The sequence below is a fragment of the Triplophysa rosa genome, linkage group LG12 (genome assembly GCF_024868665.1).
Source record: "Triplophysa rosa linkage group LG12, Trosa_1v2, whole genome shotgun sequence".
NCBI lineage: Eukaryota > Metazoa > Chordata > Actinopteri > Cypriniformes > Nemacheilidae > Triplophysa > Triplophysa rosa.
This window is the reverse complement of record NC_079901.1, coordinates 19,324,139-19,334,099: the sequence shown is the minus strand read 5'-3', so window position 1 is coordinate 19,334,099 and position 9,961 is coordinate 19,324,139. Positions and strand designations below refer to the sequence as shown.

Genomic DNA, 9,961 nt, shown 5'->3' with positions numbered 1-9,961 from the left:
TAACAACATATTCTGCTGACAACTCAGCAAATGTTAGATGAAACCAAAAGCTGATTTGATATATAATATAGTGTATTAGCCAACTTCAGACATCTGACCACAGTGAAAAAGTGACCACAGTTTCCTGGAGTAATGCTAAAGAAATCTAAAAGCCCCCCAAAACATTTCCAAAAGGAGGAGAATGTTGTTTTGTTCCTTTAACATCACTTACGACCAGGAACATTCTGTTCCTTAGAACAGCTAAACTCCTTCAAAAGATAAAGTTAGGGTGCGACCTCTGACCTAAAGTATTGAGGCAGCTGTAAACCTCATCATTTTGACACATTTGGTTGAGCAAAGAAAGAAGTGTCAAGCCTACCCCTGTGACCTCTCGATGTAAAAACGATTGCGAAAAATATTCTGTATCTAGATATAATGAGAGATCTGAGAGGAACACTCTCAATCTTCTGTGGTCATGTGAATATTTACCAATTATCTCCAAAATAAAAATAAAAAATGCAATTATGACATGCATGATTCTGTGTTCCATTTTCTTACGATTATGCACATATGCTTTGGTTAACTGATATGTAAATTACCATGGGCATACTTAAAATAACTTTCTAACCATAATCTGTCAGCTGACTGGGGGAGCTAACTGTAATACCATCACGTTCATTGCTCTTCGTCCCCTCGCTGTCCTTGCAGAGGAGTCAGTGGGTTGCAGGGATTCCAGGTCCTTGATCCACACTGGGGTCTTTACTGAGAACATTTGAGCCTGTGGAATTTCCTCTTGCGCAGTGTGCTAAGCCAAAGGATTCCTCAAGATCTGCTAAACAGCGAGGAGGCACGTGCACTGTGCTTGTGAAAGAGACAGAAAGAAAACAGAACAAAAACATGAACACATAAAGCAGATTATATTTAGATGCACACTGTAAACATGATGGACAGCGCAAGCAAACAGGAAGAGATTATATTATATAACACATTATATTATAGCCATACATTGACACATTTATCACAATTATGTTATCATTTACTCACCCTCATGTCATTCCAAACATGTATGACTGACTTCCTTCTGTGGAACACATTACACAAGAGAAAGGATGTTGACACTACTCTCTACAATGAAAGTGGTGGCTGAAACAAACATTCTATCTAACATATTTTTTGTTTCACAGAGGGAAACAGGAGGATTTGGATTAGCATGAGAATTCATGACAACAATTTTTTTATTTTTTGTTGAAATATTGCTTTAAAAATCAGAAACATTACAAATATTTATAATCCAAACATCAAGCTGGAGAAACAAGACCAAGAATCCTTTCATTAACAAACCACAAATAAACCGAAAAGGGTGGGTGAGACAATCGTGAGATTAAGCGTGATTGGCTATTTTGTATCATTATTTTCCTTGTATGCTCTAGAAAACTGAAGTTCTTTAAATAAACCAATAGATGCTAGAAACTTTGCAGTCTTGACTGCTGTCTGTGATTCTTTCTATGACATTAAATCGAGCTGCCAAGAAGTCAGCTGCAGAACAAAAATATCCCTCTCTATTGTCCTTTGAGCAGAACACATACAGAAACATTTTACAGCCTTTTTTAAAGCAGCATTATTTAATACAAAATGACGCATTATAATAAAATAGGACAATTGAGTAAGAGATATCTAGGGATCGAAAGTCTACATGGACTTTTAAACTGCCTAGTGTAATATTACGGCTGTCTGACTGAAAATGCATTCCTGTGAAACATTGAGCAAAGAACTTGTCAGTGCTGCCCTCTGCTGTATGTCACGAAAAATGCTCAGAACTCCACTAACTTCTAAATACATTTGCATATGTAAAAAAATGTAATGAAGAAAAATGAGCATACAAATTAAAAGGGTTTTGATCATTATAATTCAATTTTTTAATCATCTTTTGCCATTTGAAAATACAAAAATTACAATACAACAAAACTGTAATGTGATCAATTAAAAATGTGCTCATTGTACATTGTCATTTGTTTATATAAAAACATGCTTTTGTGGTTTGTGCATTTGTTACTGCATGCGGCAGGTTTACAAACGGTTTTGAAGGCAATATTATGCAGTAACGGTTATTTTGGTTGTACTTTATTTTTATTAGTATGTGCACGTTAATTGTACTTACATTGCACTTACCCAACAAAATGCTGGTAACTATGAGTACTTTGGTATCAGTTCGGGTTGGGGTAGGTTCACGGTAGTACCTAATAATTAAACAGTTACACAGTAAACTACTGTACATAGTACGTACATATTGAACAGGACCATAAACTGCTACCGTTATGTTATACTATAGTCTTGCTGTGGGGTTTGGAAAAACTGGAAATTTACTTATGTGGTGCTGATTGAGAAGAACAAACCATTTTAAGACAAAGAAACAAAAGCATACTGTATATATTCACATTGTAGTACCCCAGTGTACAGTAATTTAATTATGCTGGGTGTTTCTTGTCTGATGATATTTTCTGGAAGGAGAAAAAAGTTACTATAATTGCGTAACTGCCAAGAATTTATGCTAGAATCTCATTAAGTTAAAGCACATGAATGTATAATTCATAAATGTGCCTAAAAACTGGGGCACAACAAAGTCAAATGCTCAAAATGAAACGGTAACAATTCACTTTGGAAACCCAAAAGAATACAGAGGAAACTCTGTAGTTAAACATAAGAGTGCATATGTGTGAGAAATGGTAAATGAAACGTAAAGCTTTGTTGACACTGGAAAACCGCTGGTTTAGAGAGCTGTCTCTTTAGATTCTGCCACTGATGTTGGAGGCTTAAAAGTCAAAATTTCAGTGAAGGTCAGTCCTGGGAAACAAGAAGGAAGAATTCATTAATAAATGAATATATACTAATTTAGATATCTCTTTTGTGATTTCTATTTCCTATAGAATGACTGATTAGCTTGTTTGAATGTTTCAACTAGATGTCGAACCCAAATTTCACTACTGTTTTCAATTATGTGTGAAACACCCCATTCCCCAGTCGTACGTTTCCATTGGTCCACTGACTGCTCAGCCTCATCCAATGAATGGTCATATGGTGGGGCCTCGGTCTCCTCCTCTGGTTCGTGAAACTCGGAGAAGTAAGGAAGAGCTAGACCTTCTGCTGCCGTTACTCTACTCTCAGGGTCCAAGAGCAACATACTGTCTAACACATGAATCGCTAAGAGGGAGGACAAAACAAAATCATGCAACTTATTTAAATTCTATATATTTATTATAACTTAATTCATTGCACTAAAATTTATCTTGGGCTTCAGTATGATCAAACTAATTTAAAGACAACAAATATGCAATTGCATTTTAGCAAGGTAATATTATTTAAAAATCACCTTACCGTGTGGATTAACACCTGGTAACAAAATTCGAAGATCTCTCTTTTTAAGCTTTGGCAACTTTGCAATGTAGTTTCTAGCCTAAAAAAGATATCACATGATTCTAGATTTTCATGTTCTAAGTATGCATTATATACCTAGTAAGTGTTCTACAGGCTAATCCGAGTAAGAAAATCAACTGAAACGCACATCCTCAGACTGTAATTTGGCAGTGAACTCTTTTGTGGGGGTGCCTGTAATCTTCATGATTTCCATCAGCTGATCCAGGTCTAAAGGAAAAGCGTCAAGGACTAAAATAACATGGGGTTGACCATGAGATAAAAAGCAACATTTATTACACCAAACTGCATTGGCAAAATATCTGCGAGCTGCAAATGGCAATTTTCCTTTGAGGAAGGATACGATCGTTTCCTTTGAACAGTGGTTTCCCTAGCAGCATCTCTGCCATGATGCAACCGACCGACCAGATGTCCACTGAAGGGGAATTTAATCAAACAAACAAACCTCTGTATTATCAAATGTTTACATGTCGACTATATTTCAATAATCAATTTAATCGATTACAGGAGGGACCAGTTACCTGTGATGTGTAACTAACCTGTCTTTGTGTGTAACTAACCTGTCTTTGTGTAATGCATCCAGTTAAGAATGACCTCAGGTGGTCTGTACCAGCGTGTCACAACATAGCCCGTCATTTCAGTGTCTGCTTGCCGCGCTAGCCCGAAATCCAGGATCTATAGCATTAACAGTTCTCATTAATAAAGACATACAGCATGAATGTAGAGGATGCTACAGCATAAAACACATAAAATACATTTGACACTATTATACATACACAGAATGAAATACCTTGAGCTCACATTCCTCATTTATTGCTAGGTTGCCTGGTTTAAGATCCTACAAGTTTCAAGAGAAAATGTCAGTTGTTTTGCATAAAGAAACAACACAAATTAAATATTAAACTTGTATTTGATATTTTATGTTTGGCCATTTGCCTTGAGTTTTAGAGGAAAGAAAAGTGCAGACAGGAGAGACGGAGGTGAGAGAGAGGGCATGGGATCAGGGCATGACTCAACACCTCATACACTGCAAAAAATGACTTTCTTACTTAGTCTTTTTTTCTTGTTTTCCAGTAAAAATGTCTAAACATTCTTGAATCAAGAAGCATTTTCTTGATGAGCAAACTGGCCTAAGAAAATAAGTCTTGTTTTTAGTAAAAACATATGAAATTTCAGTGAATTTGTGCTTAAAACAAGCAAAAAAATCTGCCAATTGGGTAGAAAAATAATCTTGAATTGAGTGACTAAGAAAAAGGTAAACCTTAATTCAAGATTATTTTTCTTACCCCATTGGCAGATTTTTTTTGCTTGTTTTAAGCACAAATTCACTGAAATTTCATATTTTGCAGTGTACTGTATATGTCCATAGCATGCGCTAGACCCAGGGTTATAGAAACTAGGGGGATATTTTAAAGATCCCTGTTGTTAAAAACAAACATCCTTACCCTATGAATAATTCCAGCAGCATGGATATACTGTAAACATAAAGAAATCCATTATGATAATATGCTGAAGTTTGAGTACACAATACTAAAGAAGTACAATGCTCACTTTAAGCCCTTTCAGCATCTGATACACCAGATATTGGACCCTGTCCTCTGTCATCCTCTCCATCTTCATCAATTTCCCCAGATCAGTGCCCATGAAGGGCATGACCAAGTAACTGTGCAAAAACGAGAGAGTGTTAAATCATGGCCAATGAATGAAAAGCATACTTGAGCTAATGATATGTTCTCACAAATCCCTTTTAAAGGGATAGTTCACCCAAAAATAAGAAATTCTGTCATATTTTCTCAACCTCTTGTCATTTCAAACCTTTATGACTTTCTTTCTTCCCAGAACACAAAAGAAGACATTTTGAAAAATGTTGTTAACTGGACCCCATTCACCTGCATTGGTTTTGTGTCCATACAATAGAAGTGAATGGGGGCCAGTGCTGTTCGGTTACCAACTTTCTTCAAAATATCTTCTTCTTTTTGAAATGACAAGAGGTTGAGTAAATATGACAGAATCACCTTAAAATCTTGTCACTAGTGACCAAAGGCTTTGTATATGAAACTCATGGTCCTACTGTACCAGATGTAAATGATCACCAATGATCAGCGTGTGTACCAGGTGTACAAGACAGTAAATACTTACAAGTCATTAAATCTGTCGAGAGACAGGTCTGCAGTGAAAACATCCAGGAGTCCAATAACCTGTAATTAAAAGAGAGACAGAGCTTGTAAATTAAGCAAGAGAGAAAATCTGCAAATGTGTTCATTTAGGAAACCCTCAACATTCTTTGGTTTCCTACATTGTCATGCTTCATGTGTTTGAGCAGTCTGAGCTCCCGATAAGCTCTTTTGGCAAAAAGGTCTGACTGAAATGGACGATGGAGCTTCTTGATGGCCACCTTTGCCCCGGTCCTCCGGTCCAATGCATAGCTGAGGAGTAGAGCATCAGTTAAAAATGCTTATGCGCTTACTGTACAACAGCACACGGTAGAATCCTGCAATCCAGGAATAAATCTACATATACATTTATGCATTTGGCAGACGCTTTAATCCAAAGCGACTTACATTGCATTGTTCTATACATTTTGTTTCTAAGAATGTGCAATCCCCTGGGATCGAACCCATGACCTTGGCGTTGCTAGCGCCATACTCGAACCACTGAGCCACAGGAAAGCTGTAATCTAAATTAATCTCAATCTAATTGAAAACAAACGAAGAGTTCCCTATCGATACTTCACTCGTAATGCATAGCAGGACGCTATGGGAAAACTCCTTTTTCTCCGATGACTGAAGCTTTTTCCAATAACGCAGTGAAACTGCACGGCCATTGGTTTGTGAAAAGTAAAACTTTAAACCAATGGCAGCGAAGCTGCACGGACCTATGGCGATGGAGCCCGCCAAAGGGGGCAGGGCTTATAGCTATATAAGCAGACACATTGCAGCAGTGTCCTCAGATCTCTTCTCCTTCAGCTACGACTCTACCTTCGCTACTCGGGACTGATTGCGTCGCCGTCGAAAAGCACCTGCAATGGATTTGACCTCCTGCTCAGCGGCTTCGCTATCCAGCAGCGCCGGTCTTTACCCTGCCGCCATCCGGCGACTCTAAAAGAGCATTTTTCTGAGCAAATTTCCTGTGGCGTTGTAAAAGCCGTGCCATACTTGTCACTCGTGCAGGGTTTTCCTGCACGCTGCTGATAGTCACGGTGACTGCGTCTCGTGCTTCTCGTGGTTTCCCACGCCGAAGACGCACTCAAAGACACGGAATGCTCTCATTGCGAGAGCATGAGTCTCTCCTCTCTGCTTTCTTTTCAGCATGTCGTTAGCGGCTTCAGACACGGAGGAGCTGTTGGGCTCATCTTGTGACCCCGCCCCCTTGCCGTCTGCTGAGCCCAGCGAGACCAAGCCAGGTGTAGACCCGGAGCTTTTCCGGGTTCTCACAGAGGCTGTGGAGGAGTTGGGCTTAGAGTGGTCTTCTCCGGAAGAACCCGCTCGTGGCCGCCTGGATGAGTGGTTCCTGCCGGGGCGCCGTCAAGCACCACGACAGTGGACTTCACCATTCTTTCCGGAAATTCACGATGAACTTACCAGGTCATGGCATCCCCTATTCGCCTCGTCTACGATGCTCTTCTTCCTCCGCTCTCACCACAATTGACGGCACAGAGGAAAAAGGCTACGAGAGGCTGTCTCCCCTCGATGAGTCTGTGGCCACACACTTATGTCTGCCCACTGCCATTGGATGGATGGCAAAAGTAGCCCACCCTTCTAAGCCGTGTAAGATGTCTTCGGCCCTCGCTGGACGCTCTTTCTCATTCGCCGTCCAAGCGGCTTCAGCGCTTCACTCCATGGCTGTGCTCCAGGTCTACCAGGCTAAACTCCTCTAGGGAATGGGTGAGTCTGGGGGCAACCCGAAATCCTACAAAGAGCTGCGGAGTGCGACGGATCTCGATCTATGCGCCACCAAGGCCACGGCCAAGGCGATAGGCAGATCCATGGCCAGTCTCGTGGAGCTCAAGCGCCACTTATGGCTGACGCTCACGGAGATGAAGGAGGCTGACAAGGTTCCCTTGCTCGACGCTCCGATTTCTCCCACGGGCCTCTTCGGACCCGCGGTGGAATCTTGCGACGTATCATTGATACTGTCCTTTCTGCAGGAGCTGTTGGAAAAGGGTCGTTTCCCTTCCACGCTCAAGGTCTATGTGGCAGCCATTTCAGCTTCCCACGTCCCTACAGCAGGCCAAACGCTGGGAAAGAACAACCTCGTTGTACGTTTCTTAAAGGGGTCCTCCTCGCCCCTCTACTATCCCTGTATGGGATCTTCCCATGGTGTTGAGAGCTCCTAAGAGCTCTCCCTTTGAGCCTTTGCAGTCTGTGGACCTTCGTTCCCTGACGCTAAAGACCGCTCTGCTGCTAGCGCTGGCATCGGTTAAACGCATTGGCGATTTACAGGCGCTCTCTGTGAGCCTGTCTTGAATTTGGGCCTGATGACTCTAGGGTGGTCCTCAAACCGAGACATGGCTACGTACCGAAGGTGCTCTCTACTCCGTTTAGCGCTTTCTGCGCTCCCCTCTTCCGAGCAGGACCCGGAGCTAAACCTTCTCTGCTCCGTCAGAGCGCTGAAGGTTTACATTGAGCATTTGCCCCCTTCAGGCGCTCGGAACAGCTCTTTGTTCGCTTCGGTGATCGCACCAAGGGGTCCCCAGTCATGAAGCAGAGACTTTCTAAATGGATAGTTGAGGCTATCTCGCTAGCATATTCTTCCTTGGGCCTTCAATGCCCCACGGGAGTTAGAGCCCACTCTACTAGAGGTATCGCCTCGTCTTGGGCTTGGTCTAGCGGTGCGTCTATAGCGGAGATTTGTGCGGCGGCCTGTTGGGCTTCGCCGTCCACATTTACCAGATTCTATAGTCTGGATGTCCTGGCTTTACAGGCTCGGGTCCTCTCTGCTTAAGGACTTGCACTAGGTTGCCGGTCTACGGTTGCTCCAACCGTGCCGGCACTAGGCACACTGTCATTGAGACGATTACCGGACTGGGCCACCTCTTAGCTTGCCACTGTCCGCTCGGCAGGGCTTCCCTGCTGATGCTTGGCCCCAGAACCTTGTTCCGGGGTGGTCTTAAATTGTCGTTCCTCCTGTAGCACGGTGGGATTGTATTGGTTCCCCATAGCGTCTTGCTACACAGTATGAGAATAAGAAATTAGAAATAAGTAATTACCATTTTTGTATTCTTTTCTAAGTAAAAAATGGTCATACTAATATTTTAAATAACTTTTTAAAAAATTATAATTTAGAAGCAAAGTTAGATCGATTAGACAGATTGACATAGAAAAACTCTTTATAAAAAGTGACGGAGAGGGAGAGAGGGAGAGAGAGAGAGAGAGAGAGAGAGAGAGAGAGAGAGAGAGAGAGAGAGAGAGAGACTCGCTCTGATGCAACCAAAGCTAAAAGGCGTCCTATACCGATCGTTATCAGGAAGTAAAGTAGTGTATAGACGTGAAAACGATGACAAGTTACGTTAAGAACAGACCACGCGATAAACAATCTTCACCTGACCACAGCCTGGTTCGTCCATATCTGCCATTTTAGAATCATTAACCAAATTCATGGTAAATGTTAAATGGCCTGCACTTTTCCTTATCGAAACTACTTTGTTTTTATGGTCATCTAGAAACGGATAAAGACAACTGACATGCAACTATGTAACAAAAGCTGAAACACATCAAAACATTGGGGATCGTAATTACAAAGTAATATGAAACTTTCGCTTAAGGTCAAACGCATCTATCATACCATTTTTTGACACATGCGTTCGTATTTTCAAAAGATAGACCCCATGTTATGCACGGTGGTTATCAGGAAGTTGAGAATAAAATAAGACGCACTCACCATACTGTACCATATGCTCCCGTCCCCACCTGTTTCAGATCTTTGTATCTCTCCGGCACCTCCCAAACGGTTTTATTCACCTCCTGGCGATAATAGCCAGGTCTCGAGCGGGTTGTCATATTTGTAAATACGCGTTAAAATATGTTACTTCGAGTGCCGTGATTTCCACGCTCACCTGAACACTGATAAAAGTAGTATACCTGTGCACGTTCAGGCTGCGCGTGTGCGTGTAACCGCTCCCTCTCCAGCGTGGCCGTGTTACGTCACCGAGACAAAACATTCAAAAACATGAAGTGAATGCGAGAAAAGTGTTGCATGTTTATTATTCCGCAGCCTTGACTATGTGTTAAAACGGTATTTGGGGGAGTCCTGCAGAACATTGTCTACGAGAAAATAAAACAAAAACGTTTCTTTCTTCTTACACATTGTGCACAAACATGAAACTTTTTGGAGTTCTTAAGTACACTCCTTGACCTGTCTTAGCATGTTCTTAAAGTATTTAGCCCCAGGGGACGACATTCTTCACCACACACCCTCACTCTTTAAGGGTTTTATGTAGCCTTTAAAACACCACCCTGGTTGATAAAACTACAAACCCGATATGAGATATTTATTTTATCTTAGAAACTGCAAATTATTTAGGGCAGATCATAAAAACTTAAAAAGAATTTGA

At 41.5% G+C, this 9,961-nt stretch overlaps 1 protein-coding gene across 1 annotated transcript; it reads right to left on the bottom strand.

The window, feature by feature from the left end:
• Positions 1 to 1,862: 1,862 nt before the first annotated feature.
• mapk12a (mitogen-activated protein kinase 12a) lies at positions 1,863 to 9,812 on the bottom strand. Its single transcript, XM_057348668.1, has 12 exons — positions 9,289 to 9,812; positions 5,705 to 5,834; positions 5,548 to 5,606; positions 4,960 to 5,071; positions 4,854 to 4,883; positions 4,199 to 4,246; positions 3,969 to 4,083; positions 3,752 to 3,823; positions 3,539 to 3,618; positions 3,352 to 3,430; positions 3,004 to 3,177; positions 1,863 to 2,820 (listed from the first exon to the last, which is right to left on the bottom strand). The coding sequence occupies exons 1-12, from the start codon at positions 9,405 to 9,407 to the stop codon at positions 2,747 to 2,749; spliced, it is 1,092 nt and encodes a 363-aa protein (XP_057204651.1). The 5' UTR covers positions 9,408 to 9,812; the 3' UTR covers positions 1,863 to 2,746.
• Positions 9,813 to 9,961: the final 149 nt, after the last annotated feature.

Excerpts from the sequence above, each read along its gene's own strand:
- mapk12a (XM_057348668.1), bottom strand. The coding sequence starts at position 9,407 with ATGACAACCCGCTCGAGACCTGGCTATTATCGCCAGGAGGTGAATAAA. Across the intron at positions 4,884-4,959 it reads AGATGCTGAAAGGGCTTAAA|TATATCCATGCTGCTGGAAT; the intron begins GTGAGCATTGTA and ends TTATGTTTACAG. Across the intron at positions 3,431-3,538 it reads CCAAATTACAGTCTGAGGAT|GCTAGAAACTACATTGCAAA; the intron begins GTGCGTTTCAGT and ends TATCTTTTTTAG.